Raw genomic sequence first — 25,041 nt, 5'->3', positions numbered from 1 at the left:
TAGTTAATTAAATACATAATTTACTCCACTTTTAATTAATTGCGCTTTTCCTTTCTAAATTACAAATAAATATATAAACAAATTTATTTTTATCAATAATTTCATTAAATGGAATATTTAATTTTGATATTTATAGTAATATAAACAACCTTCATATTTCCTCTCACATCTATCTCACTCATGTATAGAGAAGGCAGGCCAGAGCAGGGCACGCCATTAGCATCCCTCGCAGAAACTTGTACAAAAAAGCAGAGAACGTAGAGAGTTGCAGATAGACAGATTACTACAGTGACATTGTTTTTGGGTATTCATTAGTAGTACAGTATCATTTGTCATTTTGGTAAAAAAATACTCAGAGATTGTTTGCTTTTTGGTCTTATTGATGAACATCGACATGGAAATCAAAGTTAAAGAACAAGAGGAGCCCTTGAAAATGGAAGGAGAATGTTCATTTGATTAAGAAGAAGAAGAAGAAAATGACCATGTCCCCATTTATCAGCTTTTCCACCTCCTTCAACAACTCCATATGGTATGTATGTACGTGGACAACAACTTTACTGTGGGTCTTTGCTCTTTGTTCTTATTGTTTTTCATGTTTCTGGGTTGTATAGGATCATGCTAAACAAAAACCATAATATAATATCATGTTCTTCAGCTTATAGTTTTGGTTTTTCCAGGGTTTGTTTTAGGATTTGGGTATGAAACTATCAATTGATTTGAATGCATTTGGAAAATAATTAATACCCAAAACCAGAAAACCAGATTTGAGTCCTTTTTTGGGTCTTGCCTGGTGAATAACCTGGGTTCATATATGAATCTGGTTGGTGCATGATATTAGGGGTGTAAATGAACCGAGTTTGAACAAACAATGTTGTGTTCGTGTTTTGTCAATTTGGAAGAGGTATACACTGTGAGAATGAATGGCTTAGATGAAACAGATGCACCCCCTGGCCTCAGATTACAGAGCAGCTAAGCAAACCAGTGAGAGAATGGCAGTTTAGTAGATGTTGGCTCCGGTGAAGTGGAAGTCATTAGAACATCCCTGAAGGAAAGGCCGAATTCATTCGAACGAATAGAGAGGTACAATCAAATTCACTGTTCTTGTTGAATGGTTTGTCGTAGGAAGAAATAGTGTGATCTCTGCTGTTCCCAGAAACCATATCTGCATGCAAATCTCCATAGGAACATATACAGTACACTGGCAGCCGATGTAAACACCGATATTGTTAACGTTGCAGATGCCATCTAGAGGAGAAACGAGTACTTTAGGATGTTTATAAAAACTCGAATCATGAATCGAACCAAACAACACAACATACATGATTCGGAAGGGCTTGATGTGAGCATACAACAAACAACACGGAACATAATAACCAAGAGCACCACAGCATGTACCTACCATCTATCTGAGATGCTCGCTTATGCTTGATTTTATTCAACATGTGGAGTGGAAGGGTCGACGGATGCTGTCACGGTTGGCGTGTCATACGGATCGATTTCGAAAAATATGAAGATCTTATGTCCAACAATACTCTTATATCTAAAGATGTTTTCTAGAAATTTTAATTATATAAGAACTCTCCAAAAAATTTATAAAAAACAAGAATAATTTTACGTAAAAAAATGGAAACATGTGCAACAAATAATGAAAATTTTGTGTCAATGTAAATTCGAGACAGAACTCCATATTTTGACTCGTGATCAACCCATAAATACCAATACAAAATAAATGTTTAGTGAATCAATGACAGGTTTCCTGAAGAATCGAAATTATGTGTAAGAAAAGCAAAGATCAAGAATGTAATAAAGATCTCCACATCGAAGCCACTTATAATTCACTTTTCTTACTGTCGGGAACAAAACGAATAACTTGGAGAGAAAACAACAAAAGAAACAGTCGTTCCCGAAAGACCAACAAAACCTGAAAGCTTCAAAACAGTACCAGGTTCGTAAATTTCACCAGTTTCAAGGCTTTCCCGTTGTTTATTCCCTTGTATATGTGATTCACGCCACTGATTACTGTGCATCCGTTTGTTGTAAGCAAAGATTGATGAAAGCCAATGGGAAGCAAGGCAGAGGAGCCCCAGATTTCTGAAATGTCGATGGATCCTCCTGATAAAACTAACCCACAAGTGAGAACACCCTGTTTCCGCCATGATTTCTTCACTTGTTGCTCTGAGATAACTGTCGAATGTTGTTTCCCTGTTTGGTTTATGTAAGAATTATTTCTGGGTTTACTTTTGTTTTTCACTTTTTGTTCTAGCTCTGGGATTTACAGGGTTTGGGGTTCCCGAATTGTTTTGAATAGCTAGGGAGATTGACAATAATGTGCCCCCAAGAAATCGTACGTGCAGATGATTTCTGGGTTATCTGTTCCACATCAGGACTCTCTGAGGAACAAATCTAACTCTGGTTAGCTTTAGATTTAACCAGTTTCTTGTTGTTGAAACCACACAGGATCGAATATCTTTCTTAGGATGTGTCGAAGCCCTTTAGACTTTAGTTGCTAAGGTAGCTGATGTCTACTGACATATGGGAACTCCGGTAGCCATTTCCTGGTTTTCCGCAATAGGTTTTCCTTTTTCCCTTTCCGGTTGCCAGATAACCGTGTCGGTGTCACACTAGTGAGCTCACCTGGGACCTCAGGATTAAGGAGCATCGAGATAGTTTTCACACTTGGTATGGATTCTTGATAGTTGTTGTCAAGTAAAAACGAGTTTAACATTGAGCCTATTTATATGTCTATTAAGTATTAACGGTCAGCTACAAGCTTAAATGACCTTCTTCCCAGTTTTTTTAAAGCATCTTGATTGGGTTCTGCACTGTAATTTCAAATGCTAGTCTCGATTAGGATTAGTGATATCGTTTCAAGTCTCGGTTAGGATTTGGCTAGTGTTAACTCATGAAATGCTGCTAATAAGAGAGAGCTAAAAATGATAATCTTTGATCATGTCAAGCCTAATGTTATGGAACGAGTGGAGGAGATTAATGCAAATCTAGCGAGCAGATTCCCGAGCTGTATCAAGACCATGGTTCGCTCGAACGTTACCCATGGATTTTGGCTGGTAAGCGTGAAATATGTTTGCAAGCCAAATAGCCAATTCAGAATTATATCAATCGTGCAAGAAAGCCTTTCCAAAGTTCTAACTCTTTAGTCTTATGGTGACAACATCTTCCTATGCCTTTCTGCAAATTGCGTATGCCCAAGCAAGATACAACAGTAGCTTTGGAAGACGAAAATGGGGAAGAATGTATAGCATTTTATATTGCACAAAGAACAGCATTGAGTGCCGGATGGAAATCATTCTCGGCTAATCATAAATTAGTCGAAGGGGATGTCCTGATTTTCCATTTGGTCAGTTCTTTGAAGTTTAAGGTACTATTTGATTTAGAGCCTTACTTCATAAGTTTTAACACATGAAGAAATCTCTTTATTGCCATCACAAACATATTGTTTTCATTACTTTCTTGTAGGTTTACATGGTCAGAGTATTCGAATTAAACAAAGTAGATAGATCTTTTGGTTCACTAGATGTGAATATTCATGCGAAACCGGTTCGCTCAAGTATGTTCTCTTTAAACTTCTCATTTCTTCTTTCCCCACTTTTTTTTCCTTTTAATAAGTTGAAAGTTCCCTAATATTGTTGTTCCAATTGCGTTCGCCTTTTTTCTTCCGGGAATGTTGAACTTGAAACAACAATAAAAGTTCGCATGAAGCAGACAAAGAGACCCTCTAAGAGGGTCAAGCGTTTGGATCTTCTTCCAGATGACAATGTTGAAAATAACAGTATGATAGTATTAGACACCAATAGTGACCCTTTAGTCAATCAATATGATATCCTAGCTATGGTCACGATGATGGTATCAGATGTTTGGCATCTGCCATTGATTTCAAAGAGATCAAAAGCATTGACAACTTCATCGTTTTAGTGGACGGTTCGAGAATAGACTCCGAGCTTTCAGAGTACCATAGAACTAAGTACTACGAGCTTTGTTGCAGCCAGAACTAATTTCTCCATGATCATCTTCTCAAGAGTATTAGCAGTAAATTGGCAGCTGAAATAATTATGGAGACTATTATCATTGCAGAAGCTATTAGAGCGTGCAAAATTTCCACCGAATGGACTATATGCTCTGGGACAAGACCCTGAAAGGCTTCGAGCTATTAGGCATGAACGTCGGATTCCTTTGAACTAGATTGAACCGGCTGAATACCCTTGCCTTGGAATCACAGGAGGCTACAATTACGGAGAAGTATGAAGCAAGTCCGGAGCATACACGCATGAAAGAAGAGAAAAACTCCCTTGGACTGAAGCTTGCAAAACTCAAAGATGCCATGCGTAAGCTCGATACCGATATAGAAACCCTGAAGGCGAATTCCGAGAAGCAAGAGCTTATGTTTCAGGAAGAGGTTACTGCCCCATGGTGACCATAGGATATCTCATTGTTTCAAAGTTTCCCCAAGAGATATAGTTTAATGTTTTCCCTGATATGTTTGTGTCATCCAAAGTGTACCCGTTCATGTAAGCATATATAGGACTTCAATGGCGTTGAATAGTTGTATTTTCTTATGCATGGCTGTATTTAAACTATTATATATCTATATATATATATTCCACAGCAAGGAGATTAACTCGAAATAAAGCTATAAAACTTAGCAATGGCAGCATCACAATGGTAAAATTGGTGTTTGGTCCTTCATAAATTATAAAATTATCTATTAATACAATGATAAAAGCTCAAAGCATCCTGAAAGAATCCTTTCTTTAGAAGCAAAGCTGACAAGGAGTAAAAGATTCCTGCATTTAACTTTAAAGGACGTTTCTTTTTTTTACCGTCGCTGTATGTCTATTTGGCTTTGCTAAAATAACGCCTAAAGGAGGAGATGAGTACTTTCGTTGCAAAATGCCAAATAAAAAGCGACGAAAGATTACATTGTCGCTAAACTGTATAAGTTGCTATTTTTGTATATAATACATTTGGGTAAAGTTCATAAATGGTCACTAAACTATTTTAAAATGATATTTTTATGAACCAAAATTTTAAAATTTACAAAAATAAATATCAAACTTTTGATTTTATTATAAAATGAACACCGCACCATTATAAAATCTAAATTTTACGCGCAACTTCAACTGTGGTTTCGAATTTAAGCACAAATAAGGTTAAATTTTATAAAAGGCTATATACATGTATTTTTTTTAGATTTAATTCTTTTACTATGTAATTTGATATTTATATATATAATTTAATCATGTCGATAATTATTTTCTTAAGTAGGGTGTTTTGAACAATAACCTGAAAGACACAAGGAGCACAATGCGTCTTCAACACGATGTGGAGATCATAACACGTCTTCAGTTCTCGCGAGAAAGATGCATGGACGAGACAGAGGTAGAACCATACAAGGTATAGAAGGAAGACACATTGTGGTCCATGCGTCTTTCTCAGGAAAACTAAAGACACATTGTGTTTCCGATGTCTTTCAAGTGGCATTATAATAATCGTCCTACTTCAGCAAATAATTCACGAGGGCATTTGTGAGGAATTTTGTCCATTTTCAATATTTTACTATTTAAAATGTATATTTTTAATTGTAAGATCAAAATTCTTATTCATTTTTTAATTATAAAAATATCAAAGTATATATGATATCATCATATATTTTAATAAAATATGTAAAATTAATTGAAAAAATAAACCAAAGAGTTACCCCAAAGTGAAAAAATTACATTTCAAAAATTGATCAAATTATAATATAGGGTATTAAATTCATAAAAGTATAGGGACCTTTTATAGATATTAACCCCTAGAAAATTACCCAAATTATAATAAAACAGCTGGATTTTACAAATTACAAGGACTAAAAGCGACAGGTACGTCTCCGATTCTCAAACAGCTTACAAACCATAAGGAAAAGTAGTTCAATTTCATCCGAATTCAATCAAATCTCTTTGAATTGAAGATCCTTTCTGCGTTTTTTTTCGTAAGGTGGCAATAATCTCCAATTCCCTCTCGTTCTCTTCGCTTTCGCGCCTTAGATGGAAGTCATAATCTTCCATCACCGCCGTAGAATTTACAGTTTCCAAACCCTAATTTTACCCTAGAACTCAAACCGAAGCAAAAAAAAAAAAGGAAAAGAAAATTTAGATTCTCTCGTATTCTCCAATTCGCTTGCGAATTCGGATTGAGAAAGGCAGCGAATAGAGGAAGGACAAGATGTTTGGCGCGTGGAATAATATTGCGAAATCAGCTGAGGCAGTGGTTTCCCGGTGGGCGGTGAAGAGGGTGTTTAAGTTTCTATTGAAGAAGAAACTTGGGCAGTTTATCTTGGGAGATATTGATTTGGACCAACTCGATGTTCAGCTCGCAGAGGGGACCATCCATCTCTCTGACCTCGCCCTCAACGTCGATTATCTTAACCAGAAGGCACGCCTTGTATTCTTTCTTTCTTTGTTTTTTAAATTCGGTTCAGTTCAAGTTTGAACTTCTAATGAATCCGAAGAGTAAAAATGCTTGATTATGATTTAAGCTTTAGATTATGTGTTATTTTTATTGGTAAAATTGCTACGGGTGAATATTTCAGCTCTTAAAATTTATAAACAGTGCTCTTAAATTTTACATTAGGTGCTACGGTTGATTATCTATTCTGGTGGATAAATAATTGAAAATGAAGATCAGTGGAGCAAAGCACTCACACGGTATCTCTTTTAGATAGAAGTAGCAATATTGTAAGAGTAGTAGGGTGCAAGTTATATGTCATAGACAAGGAGGCTCTAGGTTTTGAGTTTTGTAACAGGAGTTTCTTGGTAAGGTTATTAATTAAATATAGTATAACCAAGGGCGATATCCTCATATATCTTTTAATTTTTTTTAGTACTCCGTTGCCAGTTGTATGTCATAGACACATGGGGCTCTAGGTTTTTTAGTGCAACTTTATAATTAGGGTTCCTGGTAAGGATATTAATGAAATATAGTTTAACTAAGGGCAATATTCTTATATGTATCTTTTTTTTTTAGTATACAATTTCTTTCTTATGGTTATATTGTTGTTTATGCTTTCAATTTCCAGATTGGTCCAGCAGCATCTTTGGTTATAAAAGAGGGGTCTATTGGATCATTATTAGTTAAAATGCCTTGGAAGGGTAAAGGATGTCAAGTTGAGGTTGATGAACTTGAGCTGTTGCTTGCTCCTTGCATGGAGAATGATCATTTATCTAGAGCAGATGAACATTGTAGTTCCAATAATGATGGTAACTATTATAATTGCAGCGACTTGGGGAAATTTTCTAACGAAATGGAAGGAAGTCCGAGGAATCCTGAAAATGTACATGAAGGTGTAAAGACAATTGCAAAGATGGTAAAATGGTTTCTTACAAGCTTTAACGTGAAGATTAAAAGGTTAATAGTTGCATTTGATCCATCTCTAGAGAATGTTGAAAAACTGGGCTTCCATAGGACTTTTGTGCTTCGGATATCAGAAACAGAATGCGGAACTTGTGTTTCTGAAGATGCTGGTTTAGGTGGTGAAGGTAGAGCTCACAGTTTTCTTGGAATTAGCCAACTTACAAACTTTGTTAAATTCCATGGAGCTGCACTTGAGCTTCTTCAGATGGAGGATGTTGACGATCAATCTTGTGCTTCACACGCTTCAGGAATGCCTTTTTCGGGATTGTATTCATATTGTTCTCCACCAAATGCTGCTATTCCAATCATGTCAGGGAAAGGTGGTGGATTTTCAGGGAATTTGAAGCTTAGCATTCCTTGGAAGAACGGATCCTTGGACATTCGCAAGGTGGATGCAGATGTTTCTATTGATCCAGTAGATTTAAGATTTCAACCTAGCATAATTAAATGGTTGTTACTTTCATGGGAAACTTTCAAGAACTTTGACAAGGTTGGGAAGAATAGTATGCACTGTGAGACAACAGACTCTGTATACTTGAATTCTAATTCTCAATTCCAATCATCAGCATCTGCCATGACTGTCAGTGATAAAGTTACAAAAAATCAGGGAAGATTTTCTGCAGGCTGTACTTCCTTGAACGTGCGAGAATCTGTTGATGAAACTGGGTTACCCGGTTCACATTTTATTCCTAATTGGGTACCAATTTCTGTTGGAAAAAACAAGCAGGATGTTGGAGAAGAAGTTGACTTTGGTGCAAGGTTGGTCTCAGATTCTGCATACTTGAATTTTATGCATAGTTTTTCTGAAAGGGGCATGTTAGGAACTTATATCATAAGCTTCTAAGATTTTATTTAGCAACCTACATATCATATCTACAAGAAAGAAAATTTAGAGAATACCAAAGGAAAGAACACCACTAGCTTGCTTGCTGTATTTACAGTCGTTGTTCTACATGTTCCCTGTTTATCTATTACTTAAAAATAAAAATAAAAAAATCAGTCTTAAGAATTTGAATTAGAATCTAAACCTGATTTCTTGACAAATCATTTCTTAAAATTTATAAATGAGCATGAAGTGGAACATTATTTTAAACTTGTTTCAATGGTTCTGCTTCTGTTATTACTGCATATGAAGTAGGAGTGCAGGAGAACTAATACTGAAACTAACCTTCTAAGATCATGCATTATATTCTTTTCCAATGTAATTCTTCTAACCTGTTGAATTTCCGGTCTCTTAATAGCGTGGACCAATTTTTTGAGTGTTTTGATGGAATGAGAAATTCACAATCAGCTTTGGGAAGTAGTGGAATGTGGAACTGGACATGCTCAGTTTTCAGTGCAATAACTGCTGCATCCAGCCTTGCATCTGGATCTTTACAAATTCCTTCTGGTATGTTCTCTGTTTTCATCTTTGGTTATGCTTGATTGAAATTCAATTCTTTTAGAACAGGTTGAAGGGATTTAATTCATAGTTCTTTGCAGGAAAAGAAAGTGCCAAATAAGTTAGGGTTTTGTACTTCCTGTTTTGATCAATCAACAATGCTTGTTGGTGTTTGAAAGTAAGACCTTTGGTTAACATGTAGAAGATATTAATGCACTTCGAGCATGATTTGAGATTTAATCTTGGTGCCCACAAATGGTCATAAATAGTGCTTAAGAGCATAATTTGATCCATGTTGTTTTGTTGTTCCTCTTAAACAATCGTTTCGGTCTTTGACACTTGTAATTTTGTTTGACATGTACTTTCCCTTGTTTCTAAACAGAACAGCAGCACGCTCAAACTAATCTTAAAGCATCCTTCGCTGGAATTTTTATTGTGTTGTCCTTTCATGACGAAAACCTGGATCATCTGTGTGATCTAGTACATGCCAGTTCCAGCATTCATTATTTGGGCATAGAATGCAGGGATATCTCTGTTCTTGTGCAGGTAATATTTTGCTTAGAGAATTCCTTTCCTCCTCCCTCCTTTTTTCGAAACATAATTTTAGGTCTGTTCTTCATGACATATCTACTCTAATTTGAAATATGCATATGTTCAACAGGTATGTCCTCAAGAAATGAGGTTTGAAGGAACAATGGTGCATATTGAAGCTGCTGATTATTTCTGCCGTAAGGACGGAGGAGATTGTGGCAATAACGTTGACAGTAAAACCTTTTCAATAAAAAATATGCAAGATGAAGTTCAACATGCTCTTCCTCTGTTTTCCCCATCTACTGGAGATCGATCACCAGATGTATTTGGTGAGTTAGTTTCTACAGATTTTTCACTCAGGGACGAGGGTGATATGGTCAAAATTATGTTGTTTACAACCTCTGGGGTCACTCACTGCCAATGTACTGTGAGGTCTAGTTCATCTGGTGGTAGTTTTTCAGGGCAGACATCTTTTTCTCTGAAACTGCCACCTCTTACTTTTTGGTTTAGCTTCTCCTTGTTAAAGATGTTATCAGATCTCTTGAAGGAAGTTGGAAAATCTACTGAAATGGGTAATAATAAGCGAAAAGTTTCATATGATGCTTCCTATGAGAAGTTTGAATCATCTCATTCTCATGTGAAAATAATTTCTGGCTCTTGCATTACAAACTCTTCTTCAGCAGAAATGTTGCGGGGTAACATATCAATCTCCAATGCAAGAATAATTCTGTGTTTCCCTTTTAAGAGTGATGAAGATGATGGTGGATACCCTTCATGGGATCAATTCATTGTTCTTGATCTTTCTTCACCTTTACCATCAAAGGGTGAAATGCAAGACAGTAGTCCACATCTTGATGGGAGTTTGCAAAAACAATTCCCCTCGTCTGGCACTCGTTCTTTGCACCTGAACTTTGTTTATCTTTCCTTGTACTCAGTAATAACTGCACAGAAAGATGGTAGTGGAATTGATTATGGTAGTATTCAGAGGCATAAATTTTCTTCTCAAAAGATTCTTTCAGTCAGCAACAGGACTGGGTGTCTTTCTTTCATTAGTGTCTTTTGGCAGGAAGGTCATGTGACTGGCCCTTGGATAGCAGAGAAAGCCAAGTTCTTAGCTACTCCAGAAGAAAGCAGGAGCGGAAATAAATCCATGGGAAAAGGTTATGAGTTTGCCACTGTTACTACTGTGAAAGATCTTGATGATATAAGTGCTCAAACCCGCCAGGAGATAATTTTTAGCACCACATGCTTTGCACACATTCATCTGTCATCTGTTATGGTTGATCTAGACAGTTTACAGTATATTGGCTTGCATAATCTTTTAAAGCAGATTATTACTGGATTATCGTGTTTCTCGTGTGATGTAACTGGTACCAAAGAAGAGGATTCAATTTCTCAAACATCAGTTCTTCTGGAATGTGATTCTGTAGAAATTTCTGTAAAACCAGATGATGAAGAAAATGTGAAAGCTCCTATGCGGAGTGAACTTCCAGGTTCATGGGGTTGTCTGAAACTGAACATACAGAAATTTGATTTGCTATCTGTCTCAAATGTTGGTGATATTAGGGGTTCTAGTTTTCTATGGTTAACCCACAGTGAAGGTACGTTATCGGGTTCAGTCTCTGGGGATCAAGATCAGGAGTTTCTTTTAATCTCATGTAGTGATTCTGCAATGAAACGTGGTGATGGAGGAGGTTCAAATGCTTTATCTTCTAGGTTAGCTGGTTCAGATATTGTAAACTTCTGGGAGCCAGAGAGCTTCCAAGATTTTACATCTATAACTGTGAGGTGCTGCACAATTGTTGCCGTAGGTGGTCGTTTAGATTGGATGGGTGTGATCTGCTCCTTTTTCAGTTTGCCGTCAGTGGATCCCGAACAATTTGTTGAGCATAATTTACCAAATGGAGATTTAGACAAACCCGCTCATAGATCTTCCTTTGTTCTTAAATTGGTTGATATTGGATTGAGTTATGAACCCCAGTTAAACAACTTGGCTGTTCATAGTGAAGTTCTAGATTCAGATTCTGTTTCTTCAGATGCCAAAGACGACACATCTGAACCTTATGTAGCTTGTCTGATTGCTGCATCTTCCTTCTGTCTTTCAAATTCAACAGTGGCAGATTCTCTAGGCAATGAATTTAGAATAAGATTACAAGATCTCGGTTTTCTTCTTCGTGCAGTTTCTGAGTGTGACAAACTTGGGGGTACTTATAGTGCCGAACAACTTAATCGGGGAGGTTATGTCAAAGTTGCTCGGGAGGCACTAATTGAAGCTGTTGTAAAAACTAGCTGTGCCAACGGCCTTCTCTGGACGGTAGAGTGTTCAAATTCTCAAATTTATGTGGAAACCTGCCACGACACCACATCTGGCTTGATTCGCTTGGCTGCTCAACTCCAGCAGTTATTTGCCCCTGATGTGGAGGAGTCTATCGTGCACTTACAAACACGGTGGAATAATTTTCAGATGGAACAACAGAGGAATGATGAGAAAAATAGAGCTCCATCAACTTCTGAAATTCATACTGTGACTGCAGAGTTAGAGGCTAAATGTGGGGTGGCTGGCTTGATGGATGAGATATCTGAAGATGCATTTTCCTTGGATGGAAATGAGACCTTCCAGATTGGTTCTTCTGAGGTACAGTTTCACCTACCCGTCAAGGAAAATGTTGCTGAAGAACCTTGTAGCTTAAGCTTTGAAAATGCGGAGATGTTTTCTCACGAGCTACCTGTTAATGGAATAGGTCTCCAAAGTAGTCAAGCTTCCTTTCTAGAACAAGGTTACTTCCCAGAACTAATAGAAAGTTACTGTTTACCTGAGTTACGCCCCCTTACAGAATTACCTACAGGACTAAAATCTTCCCATGAGGTCCTGAAATGTAGATCCCTACATGTTGGGGAGGGAGATCTTGGAAGAGGGAATAGTGGATGGTATGAAGATGCTTCTTTAAAAATTGTTGAAAATCACATTTCAGAACCAAGTGGAAGAGCTGGCCTGAAATCATTTGTGGAAGACAGGCTTTTGTATCATGACTCTGGTGAACCTGATGATACAGTAAACATCATAGGACGTGTACTCCTTAAGAACATTAATATAAGATGGAGAATGTATGCTGGGTCTGACTGGCGCAAAGCAATAATGAGTAATATGCAGTCCAGTAATATTCTTGGAAGGGATAGAACTGTATGTCTAGAGCTTGCAGTATCTAGGATGGAGTTTCATTATGACATATTCACACCTGGTGGAGTATCTGTGTCTAAGCTCTCTCTTTCAGTCCATGATTTTCATCTTTATGACAAGAGCACCGACGCACCTTGGAAGCTGGTAATGTTCAAATTACTGTTTTACTTCTTGTATTACTTATTCCTTACCTCTCCTGTATGAACAAAATTTTGAATTTCTCCAATCCTTAACTTGTAGGTGCTAAGATACTATGATTCAAAAGATCATCCTAGGGAATCCTATTCAAAGGCATTCAAACTGGACCTAGAAGCTGTCAGACCAGATCCTTTTACACCTCTTGAGGAATACCGGTATTCTTTCTGCTTTGTATATATTTTTCTAACTAAATGAAAATTAGCACTGAATCTTCTTTGCTCTCTGAGGGTTCCACAACCAGTGAGGGAGATTGTGTGGTCCTTTCCATGAAAAGTGCTATCCATATGCATAACCTACACCATTTAATTCATTTCAGTTGGTCGTTTCTAGATAGGGGAGCACTGGTATTCTAGTAGAATTGGCCATTATGCTTTTCACAGTTCCAGGTTTTAGAATGGTTTCACTCATGGGTCTAGGTCTTATCTGCTCAGATTGTTAGATTTTGACCTGATTGGAACCTAAATAACTGCCTCATGCTGTTTTACATATTGTACTAGGTAGTAAACATTTTATCTTCTATAAAGTTGTGTTTTTGAGATTTTAGCTTCATTTTTGTTGAAGCCTTGCTCTGCTTACTATTTATATTCAGAAATAAAAAGTTTGCATCATCAAATTGTTGTGGCTGCCACACAGGTTTCTCTGTAATTATTTTCATGTTTGATGCAATCTATAAATGAAGTAAAAATTATTCTTTCTTGTCACTATTCTGCTTGTCTTATATCTGTTTCTGAATTCTGTTGCTTGCTTTTGATGAACTAACTTTGTTGTTGCTTTTTTTACTTGCAGGCTGCGCGTTGCTCTCCTGCCTATGCGGTTACATCTTCATCAAAGCCAACTTGACTTTCTCGTCAGGTTTTTTGGTGAAAAAAGCTCATCGCTTAACCAGTCTACAAGTTGCCCTCCAGATTCTGATTTGTTGGTAATGAGGAGCCATTATCTTGCTGGACATGCCATTGCAGATGAGGCATTGCTCCCTTATTTTCAGGCAAGTGTGAATTAATTTGTATTTTTATTGCATATTTTTATTTATGTTTAACTTGGATCTGCATGCCCCATCCTTTTTTTCTCTTTCTGGAGTGTTGACTTCTTGGTGTGGCAATTGCTCATTTGGTCCAAACTTATGAACAGTTATTATCATATGATTCTAGTTATGGTAGGATAGTTGGCAAGACTTATTTCTTTCCTGTCTTTTCTCCTTTTGGCATGATTTGTGTTCTGGTACTCTTCTGGTATGGACATTTTTGAACACGTTAGGCTTCAGGGTCAATATATGATATTATTGTTGGATAATATTTGAGCAGTATGGCTTGAGTTTATTTGTTGGATTATTAATTTGTCTACTTAAGTTACTGTACTGATTGAGGGAATTTTGTTTCAGAAGTTTGATATTTGGCCTATTCTTGTTCGAGTGGACTATAGTCCCCAACATGTTGATCTAGCAGCACTGAAAGGTGGTAAATATGCGGAACTTGTAAACATTGTTCCATGGAAGGTGAACTGTTTCCTCTTGCCATTTTTCCGCTAATTCATTATGCAAGTCCCAATGCTGAATTTGATACTGCCATTTTTTTTTCTTTTTTGGCTTTTTTATTGTTTGTATAATTTGCATCTTGTAATTAAACGATGAATAAAGTATGAGAATTAAGTATGCATGATTTCAATGGCATTTTGTTATGATTTCTGTTATGCTCCTATTAAGTCTCCTATTCTAGTTTGTTACTGTTCCAAACACATACTAGACGTTCCACTTATGTAGTGTCATTGCTTTTTATTATCCTATAAATAATATTTATTAATCTCAAGAGAACTGCTTTTAAATTTCTATTTCCATTTGTTTATTTCTTCTTAGTTAAAACACTGTCATGGGTTTTTCATTCTACCTGGCTTTTTGTTAGATTAGTCTTTTTATTTGTCATGTGTACATCTCATACTACTCCCGGCTGCTGCCCAGATAAATCACATGTTCCTAAATAAGTTTCCAACCGATTAACAATGTTTTTGTTCTCAAATCTGTTGCTAACTGATTAAGTCTCCTACTCGAGTTCTTAAACAAGTTGCCTAGATTATGCATTTTCTGTGTTGATTTGATGTTACTGCTGTTGCTTATTGCATTGACATGTTTTTCAATGGTGATATCCCTATAATGACTCTCTCATGATTTGAACTTACACCTGCAGTCTAAAATGTTGTGCATTCTCTCTTTCGCTCATACATGCACATAGACTTTCTATTGCATAAGTTTATGTGATTGGCATGTCTTTATCTTATTGAAATAAGATTTTGATACAGGGAGTTGAGCTAGAACTTAAACATGTTCATGCTATTGGTGTCTATGGTTGGGGCAGCGTTTGTGAAACAATTATTGGGCAGTGGTTGGAAGATATTTCTCAAAATCAGGTTTACCAGCATTCTGAATTTTATTGAGAGAATTTTGCTCGGCATCTTGTAAATGTTTATTCATAATATGCCCCTTCTTTTTCATGACATAGATTCATAAAGTATTGTGTGGCCTTCCTACCATCCCATCTTTGGTTTCTGTTGGTGCTGCTGCTGCAAAGCTAGTTTCCTTGCCACTCGAGAGCTATAGGAAAGATCAGAGGGTACTAAAGGGAATGCAAAGAGGTAGGTTGCATATGCAAAATTTGTTTGATCTTGTGTGGTTACATTTGGTATGACCTTGTATGCAACCTAAGATGTACTTTTCAGGTACAATGGCATTCCTTCGAAGTATATCACTTGAAGCTGTTAGACTTGGTGTGCATTTGGCAGCCGGGACTCGTGACTTTCTGCTTCAGACTGAGTATATGCTGACAAATAGTCCTCCTGTATCACGGCCCTCACAAGGCAAGACAAAGACAAAGACAAATGTGAGGCATAATCAGCCTAAAGATTCCCAACAAGGAATTCAACAGGTGAGCATTACTAGATACTTGTCTTCAGTGTTGAAATAAATCTTCAGTGTAAATTATATTTCCAAAGTTTTGATTGTCAAAATTTGGCAGGCTTATCAGAGCTTCAGTAATGGGCTTGGGAGATCTGCATCGGCTTTAGTTCAGACACCTTTGAAAAAATATCAACGTGGGGCCAGTGCAAGTTCAGCATTGGCAACAGCTGTTAAGGCAGTTCCTACTGCTGCTATAGCTCCAGCATCTGGCTGTGCAAGTGCAATACACTCTACTCTCCTTGGAATCAGAAATAGGTAATTTATCAAGGATTATGTCAAACATAGCTCTTTCCATGTCTCTTCATGCAATCCCCCTTTCTTCAGCTTCTCGATTAATCAACCAATTTAGTTGGCTAAGCTTTTCAAAATAGTGTTTCAAAATACTCTTAAGATATATATTCTAATCTGAACTTCCTTAATTGTAAGATTTCTTTGAAGTTCCATCAGTATGAATGTTATACCCGAAAGACAAATTTATTTGTCCTCAATTTTCATAAATCATTGCAGTTTTCTCAAATATTGGAGCAGCCCAACCATTTTTTTGCTTCTGTAATCATGCAGAAGAGAATAAAGGAACTTATATGTTTCGCCAATTCTTATCTTTAATTCTCAGATACATGTTAAAATATTCAGACTGAAATTCAGCTTGATATAAATCCATTATGTTTTTTTCATCTCCCCTTCGTATAAAACCCATTCTGCCCCCCTTTATCATTTATTCTTTTCTTTCTTTTTAGTTGTTCTAACAAAATGATTTCCAAGCTACATTTTTATTCAGGAATGAATGACTATGGTATCTTTGCTTGCAGCCTTGATCCTGAGCTTAAGAAAGAGGCAATGCAGAAATATTTCGGTCCCACCCTGCCGCAGGATCCTAATTAATCTTGTTACCAACAGTGTCAGTTCTGGTATTTTACATGTATTTGCTCCACAGTTGAAATTTTTATCTATGGTTATCAATTGTGCATCAAAAGAAATTTGCAGATACTTTTTTTTTCTCATATTTTTACCTATGGTATTGATACTCAGGATCATTGTGATAGATCGGAGGGTGTTATTTCTTCAACGAGAACAGGATATTGTCACATACCTCGATTTTTACCTGGCGAGGGTTTGGCTTTTATGTAAGTTTAGCGAGCCTCTTTATCCAACCCTACAATATATTGTAATGCATTCTCTTTGGTGTTTAAAGGCTGTCCCATTTACAGTTGAGCATGCATATTACTGTAATTATTCTTTATTGTGAACATGTGCTGTCCCATTTACAGTTGAGCATGCATATTACTGTAATTATTCTTTATTGTGAACATGCTATTGTAATCGGTTACGCAGTCACTAGTTAAGTTGCTGTCCCATTTACAGTTGAGCATGCATATTGCTGTAATTATTCTTTATTGTGAGCATGCTATTTTAATCGGTTACGCAGTCACTAGTTAAGTTGCTGTCCCATTTACAGTTGAGCATGCATATTACTGTAATTATTCTTTATTGTGAACATGCTATTGCAATCGGTTATGCACAGCCACTAGTTAAGTTGCTGTCCCCACCCTATATCAAACTCATACATCGTTAGTAGTATTTACTAGCCAATTTCATGAATTGTGCAATGCCTGATTTTTGTCCCTTTTACGGTAATCTGCTTGTTCCAGGTGTACAGTTAAGCAAATCCATCACACATTCTTTCCCGCCGGAACCGGATCCGGTGGTAAGTTTTGTACAAAATGTAATTATGTATATTGGCAATCGTGAGCAAGTTTTTTAGCTTCCTCTTTAATCATGGTCTTTCCCACTAAAACAGTGAGGTGTGTGCTGTGTTATTCTTTGCAAGCCTCAGGCGCTGTGCTTATTGCTTCTGCTTGTACGTAATCCATTGCTTCTATAATACATTTTAGATTTGAAGTTTAAACAGCTTCACCATTTATAAATTAGGTTACAGGTGATTGTATGAGTTGATTAAATCCCGCATTTGGTTTAAATAGTTCTCTTTTCGAGATTTGATAACACGTTAATGTACGGTTATGGAATCATCTGATTTATTGACATGTTCTATGTGATCGCGGAATATCATTGTTTTCCCTCTTCTCTACTGTTGCTTCAATGTCAAATGAGTTATGGAAGGAACCACAGGGACAAACTACGTGAACTGCATGGTATTTTACATTGAACTTTTGAACCCCCTTTTTATATATTTTTTAATATTCAAGTTCAAATTATGCCCTCGGTTTCCCTATGCATTGTAGTTCTTTCAATTCAGTTTAAAATTTAGTCCTATTTCTTTTAATTCTTAGAGTTTGGTCCTCTTGTCTGATTTAAAAATTGAAGTCCGACCGGTAACTTTCTTTATTGATTTTTGCATATATATATATTTGATCAGTTGAACTTTAATTTTCATTACACCTCTGAATATTAGAATGTCGCTTATTCAAAATTCATTGAAAGTGTATTAACAATGTTATCAATTGGACTTTGAACGATTGAATCTCAGGAATTAAAACACAAGATCTAAGTACATGGACTGAGGCATAATTAGCCTATTTAAGGGGACAAAAGTAGTGTAAATGAACGTTATTATGCTGGTGTTCGTTTGTTTATTTTTAAAGGTGTTTATGTTTGGTTCACGTTTGTTTAAATTTTTAATATCGTGTTCGTTTATTTATTTTTGAAGGTATTCATGCTCGTTCGTTTAGCGTTCATGAATATGTTTGTTTAATGTTCTTGAACATGTTCATTTATGTGTTTGTGAACTTGTTTATTTAACGTTCACAAACATATTTATTTATATTTTTGTGAATTTGTTTATTTGCAAGCTAAAACAATGGTGAAATTGTACTGCTGGTGCTTAAATTCCTTAAGCTTTATAGTTTAAATTTCAAATTTCACAATTTGTGTATTTAGTTCTACATTCACCAATATTTAAAATGTACAAAATAAATGAGTTTACAAATGATCTTGTTAATGAATATAAACGAATGAGTTTACAAATGAGTTTGTTCATGAATATAAACAAATCGAACACACATTTTTTCGTATTCATTCGTTTATTAAAAGAGCATAAAAAATTTGTTCATATTCATTTTTTTTAGCTTAACAAATGAACATAAATGTATATTATACAAACGGTTTACGAAAAGTTCACCAAATTCTCTGTTTATTTACACCCCTGAACAAAAGGAAGATGATCTGAAAAATGAAAAAAAATATAGAAATTTAAACGAAGAGAATACATGGATCGAAAGTGATCCCTAGATCCAGGCATTTATACATGACAAAAGAAAGACAAAATGCTAAGGTAGAACAGAGTGGAGGTAAACCATAACAACTACCTTAAAATTTGAATTGCATTCTCTTCAAAAACTATCTTTATGTTGTGCACTATACTTAGCCAAATGCCCCAATCACATCATCTCTCTATCGTCAATGGTACCACCGCCCTGTACCGAAAACGAAACATAACATCAGAATATACATCTTTAGGACTAAAATGATTAAAGCAAGAAAAAAATGGTCCAAGTGAGAATTTCATTTCTTTACTTTATAAAAATGAAGGAATTATTTCAATTTATCAAAATTTGACTTTCGTACTTCAAAAAAACTGAGAATTTTGTATAGTTGTTAGTAATGAAGTGACTGAAGTAATAATTTTTGCTAACTAGTTGCATATGAATTGTTGAACTACTGATTTTCATGACGTTACTTCAATGACAAGGTTATTCAATTGGAATTATTTAATTTTCGTAAAATATGAGGATCAAACTTTAATAAATTAGAAGGATTAACTTTTAAAATTTTAAAAAGTAGAGGAATGAAACTCATAATTAACCAAAAAAGAAAAATACGAAATGTGGTGTAATCTCGCCTATTTGCTGATAAGATGTTCATCATGAAGAAACATAGGCACAGCACCCTTCTCTTCAACTAGTTTCTCAAGAACATGTTCATTTCTATCCCTTTTCCTAGACACCACGTTCGTCCTTTTCAACCCCAGCCGCTCTTTCCACCATCCCGAACCCTTTCGCAAGCTCGGGAACGAGCCGTCGTCATCGTCGTCCGCCAGCAACGTATCTCTCAAAGTCAGCTTTCTGCCATGATCAGTGCCTTTCAAAGGCAACAACATACCCTTGAAGAAGATCTCGTCTGCATGTATCATATCATAGTTCTTCACCGAGAATTCGAAGTCCGAAGAAACCGGAGCTTCTCGATAGTTGGTATTGTATTTGATCCCTACATGAGGGTCTGCAAAATCATTGGAGAAAGAAATCCTTGGATCCATTGTTGAACTTGTAAACAGATCAGGCTGTTTCTGTTCACTGTTGAACATCTTCAGGCAATTGCCCTATAGTAATATATCTTCTTCAGAAACCAATATATATATATATATATATATATGTTGTTTCTTTTTGTTAGAATCCACATGCAGAGGTATGCATTTGCATTCGCCTATTTGGGACATCTCATGTTACTTAGATTTGTCATCTAATAAGATTTGTAATATAACGTTGGTAAACTACATTAGAGGTCATCAAATTATGTTCAAATAATCATCCTTATTATTAAAATTTTATTAAAGTCTTATATTTATTCATCGCATTATATTTTATAATATTTTAATAAATTTAATAATTATTTTGTAACTATTAAAAATTGAATAAAAAAAAACTATTTGAACATGATTCAACATCTACTTTATTTTGCACTTCAATTGAAACTCTCTTCGTTTAACTCTGTATTCTAATTTAATAATGGCTAACTATGCAAAAGAATAAGGTGGCAAAGAACCCATGCATAGACCCCTAGAATATATATATATATATATATATATATATATATATATATATATATATTGTATTCATTTATAAAATATTGTTTCAAATTATATCATAACGTTGAAATCAATTTAGTTCGTTAAATCATTAATATTGTTAATTGATTGTTACAAATCTCATATTAAGAATGATGTGATAAGACGAGATATTATGTTACGTTAATATTGTATTACTTGAAAAGTTTGGTATTGTTTAAGTAGATATCGAGTTTGAGGTCTTGTATATTCAGAAAATTCTCGTTAGGAGACTCACTCATCAAAATCAGGTGTATGACACAGATCAGTCCAGATTATTAAGACAAAACTCTAGAGAATCGGGAGAGTAACCAAAAATTTTTTTGTTGTTGATCGACAGTTTAAAAATGATCTGAATTTAAAAAAAAAAAGAACTTTAAGGAGCATTTTGTTTATTATTCCCAAATCCCATGTTAGGGTTCCTATAATTTAACATTATACGTGTATAAGTTGAAGTCTTTTCAACGCTTTTCTAAAGCTCCATGTGAACTTGAGCTGGTAGAAAGAAATAAAGTTTCTCAACTCTTTACCTATAAAACAAATTCGTAACATATGAGGGATTTAATTTAGGCATAATATCAAAAAAGGTCCCTAATATTTGACTAAATAGTCACTTTGATTTCTATTTTTTATAGTATTTTGGCCTCAATGTTTCATTTTGGGATAAAAAATCACTCTATGAATAGAAATTGTTAGCTAACAAACTGTTAACGCTTCAAAATAGGGGTCTTTTATCCTAAAATAAAACGTTGGGAGTCAAAATACTCAAGGAAAAAAATAAGGATCAAAATGATTATTTGACCAAACATTAGAGGTCTTTTTGTCCTAAAATAAAATATTGGGGCCCAAATGCTCAAAAAAGAATTGGGATCAAAATGATCATTTTGATCAATATTAGAGGCTGATTTTGACATTATGCTTTTAATCTATTCATCCATCACCAACCCAACTTACACATGATTCTTCATTCTCATCTAAATGGAACTCTTTTTGGTCTATTTGTGCTTCTAGTCTCTTTTTAATCATACAAAAAAAGAGGCCGAAAAATTATTGAAATTAAAAGCAAATGGATTAAATTTCAAATGTGTAAAGAATACAGGGACTCATAGCAAAATTAAACCTTTTTCAATTGAACCCCCAAATGGGGATTTGACAAGTTCATGTTTGGGGAGAGCTGGAGACCATGGGATCATTGGACTGTACAAGTAAAGAGAATGTGGCAAAAGTGGCCAACTTTTTCATGGTTTTAATGGATAAAATGTTGATCTAATGGGTACTTTGTGTCTCATTTAGGTCCCCCATCTTGACGCCAAACATGTCTTCGTTCAGTCATTATCCAAAAACAATAAAACTATTACTTTCTTAATTACAAGGACTGAAGAGCTGTTATTGCTACAAGATCGTGTTGAAGGACGAGTACATCGTAGAGAGTCGTTTCATGCACGACAAATTCGCCATCAGCGACTCGCCGGAAGCTCCACTTGTTGTGGCAACTCCCATGAAAGTCAGCTCCATCAGCCTCTCCGGTAGCGGACGATGACATTAATGAAAAAGCCGGGACTGTTTCATAATACCAGAGTGACTGTCTTGCTGATTCATTGCTAAATGATTCGTGCCATTGGTGCAATTCAGGCCATTTGGTGTTGTTATTTAAACATGCGTGATTCAATTGATTGAGTGGAGTTTGTTTAACACATTAATTAACTCGAGCTTAATTTATTTATTTAACAATAATATATTAGTCTAAAAGCCATGATAATATTCTTTTACTAATTAATCAAACTTATTTAACTTAATACATTAATTGATTTGGTCAAAACACCATTTGATATTTGGCCTACAAATTAACAAAATTATATTATTCTAAAAGTTTTGGTAATTTTTTTATATTCTCTCACTAAATTTGGTTTTTATTAATTTTTCTATATTTTTTTAATAGTTTAAGGTGATTACAAAGTATTATTTGTTCAGAACTTTCTTAATCTATTGACAATAGTCACACATCCTGTAGACACAACTTCTCGAACCTAGAACCTTTAGGGAAAATAACTTTCCCTTTTACAACTGAAGTCTCCTGATAAGTTTGATATTTCTATTAGCTAATTTTTTTAATTTTTGAATATAATTATTTTAAATATTTTAAATAATTAAATTTCATAAAATAATTGTTTTATCAAAGACTTTTAAAATATAATTTTTCATATTTGCATCAATAATAATGTTGACCAATAAAATAACACTAAAATACTAATTTTAATGGGAGAATAGAAGTATTATAATCATTTTTAATTATTAGTTAAACTTATAAATCAGTGAAAAGTTTTCTAACAGATCCCTTTGTTATAGGGATTAAATTAAATTAGTCTCACTGTTATTATATAAACCAGGATCTAGTCCTTTTATTATAGGAATTGGCTCAAATTAGTCTTACCATTAAATAGATCAATTTAGTCCCTATACTAATATACTAAACTTTTACAAATTTAATAATTTTTATTTACAAAATAATATTATTTCTTTTTCATTCACATTTCAATTCTAAATAAACGATTCCATTTGTAAAACCATAAAACCAATAAAGATATTATCCCTATCAACATTATTTGGCAATTTTTAAATTAAAAATATTACATTCCTAATAAATTGGTTTTGATCAATTCTTTTTATTAATATAAATATTAAATTGATATGCATGAACCATACAATCTTGATGGTTAAGGAATTTGTTGATATCACTTGAGATTATGGGTTCGAACATTACCTATGCAAAGATATTGTTGAATAATCGGGTAAAGAAAACGGAAAGAACACAATAATTTTAACGAGGTTCAGCAATGTGCTTACGTCTTATGTGCCTTAGACGGCACTAGGATTTTTTTTCAATGTCTCATAGGTTTTGGTTACATCTCTTTTTATAATAAATAAACTTTGATACATATTTACAAAAATAACATTGTACCGTACCGCGGGCCTGCACCCCCGAACCCCCACTACGAGACTTTTTTTTGTAAGGACAGATGCGTTCGCTTTGTACACTCCGCTCTATCCTCTGTCCTCTTTACCGGTATACTTATGAGTCATACCTAATAGGTATGAGTATTTATTGTAAAAAAATTGTGAGCCATTAAACAGATAATGACACTTTGTATTCATCTCAATTTTTTATAAAAAAAATGATCTAATTAATAATAGAGGGTCCAACGTATATTTCCTCCTTACTAATCCTGTAGACACTCATTTTCGTCCATATTTATGTTTATTATTTATTTATTATTTATTTTAGTCATTTTTATTTTATTTTATATATGTATAGATTATATAATTTTAAAAACATTTTGAAAATCTATATGATATATAGTTTTTAGAACATTTTTGAAAACATATATATAATATATAGTTTTAAAAACATTTTGAAAATATGTATAATACATAGTTTTTAAAACATTGTGAAAATATATATAATATATAGTTTTTAAAACATTTTTGAAAACATATATTATATAATTTTTAAAACATTTTGAATATATATATATATTATAATTTTTAAAACATTTTGAAAACATATATATATTATATAGTTTTTAAAATATTTTAAAAAACTTATATATATTATATAATTTTTAAAACGTTTTTGAAAAATATATATAATATATAAGTTTTTAAAACAAATTTTGAAAATATAAATTGTATAGTTTTGAAATTTATTTTTTAAACATATATATTATATAATTTTAGAAAATGTTTTTATTATATTTATTTATTATTATTTTTACCTTCTTTTTATTTATTTTATTTATTTTATACTTAATTTTTTTTCTCTTTTCTCGTTTTGTCCCAGGTCTAACCCAATAGTCCGAAAAGTCCAGAGCGGGCTTGACCCAGACAACATCAAACTAGGGTTTCTGGTAACCGTCAGCACCGTGCAAAGTCAGGAGATCAAGGGTCACGCGAAACGGTCAGACGTCGGCCGAGGATCCCGAGACTGAACCATCCCGGGTTTTCAGCAACAACGACCCAAGCAAAACGGAATAACCCGGGTACTGGTTCACCAAGCAGGGTATAAATACCCCGGTGACCAACACGAGGGGGAGGAACGATCGAGAGAACCCGAGAGATACACAGTACCAACCCAGCAAACCAAAAACAACAGAAAACACCATCGAGATATCAAACAGTGAGTCCACAACCATCATCGAGCAACATAACAGACTCGAAAAAACCAAACAAAACAGAGAACACAAGCCAAAAACACAAAACCGAGAGCCATATGACACCCAAAAGCAACCTTCTAGCAATACAACCAAACGCCAAAAAACCCAACATCATCAGAGAATATAAAGTACAGTACATAACAGAGCAAAGCAAACCATACAAAGAGCCGTTGAAAACCATCATCGGAACGCCGGGAACCAAAGAGAAAAGGCATCAGAAAAGGTAAGAAAACCGAAAGGTTTTCTTCAGATCTACGAATTTAGGGCTTTTTAGGCGAAGTGGTTTTGGGTTTCGAATAGAGGGAATCGGGGGGAGTGTTGTGGACTAACAAGTTTCATCTCCGACCACCGACG

At 34.8% G+C, this 25,041-nt stretch overlaps 1 protein-coding gene and 1 pseudogene across 3 annotated transcripts; both read left to right on the top strand.

Moving 5' to 3' along the window:
- Positions 1-1,892: 1,892 nt before the first annotated feature.
- LOC120207636 lies at positions 1,893-11,335 on the top strand (annotated as a pseudogene).
- LOC120207635 (autophagy-related protein 2-like) lies at positions 5,897-17,532 on the top strand. 3 transcript variants are annotated; one of them, XM_039207070.1, is made up of 15 exons: positions 5,897-6,429; positions 7,073-8,166; positions 8,649-8,797; positions 9,171-9,334; positions 9,450-12,641; positions 12,738-12,850; positions 13,482-13,680; positions 14,074-14,187; positions 14,985-15,092; positions 15,185-15,317; positions 15,402-15,607; positions 15,698-15,894; positions 16,449-16,537; positions 16,669-16,759; positions 17,289-17,532. In XM_039207070.1, the coding sequence occupies exons 1-13, from the start codon at positions 6,220-6,222 to the stop codon at positions 16,519-16,521; spliced, it is 5,952 nt and encodes a 1,983-aa protein (XP_039063001.1). In that variant the 5' UTR covers positions 5,897-6,219; the 3' UTR covers positions 16,522-16,537; positions 16,669-16,759; positions 17,289-17,532. The 3 variants fall into 3 exon arrangements, with proteins under 3 accessions (XP_039063001.1, XP_039063003.1, XP_039063002.1); XM_039207072.1 differs by having other exon boundaries at positions 16,449-16,547; positions 16,669-16,763; XM_039207071.1 differs by having other exon boundaries at positions 16,449-16,558; positions 16,669-16,763.
- Positions 17,533-25,041: the final 7,509 nt, after the last annotated feature.

The sequence above is a fragment of the Hibiscus syriacus genome, unplaced genomic scaffold (assembly GCF_006381635.1).
Source record: "Hibiscus syriacus cultivar Baekdansim isolate YM2019G1 unplaced genomic scaffold, ASM638163v2 tig00015101_pilon, whole genome shotgun sequence".
Taxonomy (NCBI): Eukaryota; Viridiplantae; Streptophyta; class Magnoliopsida; order Malvales; family Malvaceae; genus Hibiscus; species Hibiscus syriacus.
Note: the sequence above shows the minus strand (reverse complement) of the source record. Positions and strands in the feature narration are given on the sequence as shown.

What these genes read in the sequence shown, in the direction of transcription:
- LOC120207635 (XM_039207070.1), top strand. Translation starts at nt 6,220, where the DNA reads ATGTTTGGCGCGTGGAATAATATTGCGAAATCAGCTGAGGCAGTGGTT. An exon ending in TCGATTATCTTAACCAGAAG is followed by an intron (nt 6,430 to 7,072) that starts GCACGCCTTGTA and finishes TTCAATTTCCAG; the next exon opens with ATTGGTCCAGCAGCATCTTT. An exon ending in CATTGCTCCCTTATTTTCAG is followed by an intron (nt 13,681 to 14,073) that starts GCAAGTGTGAAT and finishes ATTTTGTTTCAG; the next exon opens with AAGTTTGATATTTGGCCTAT.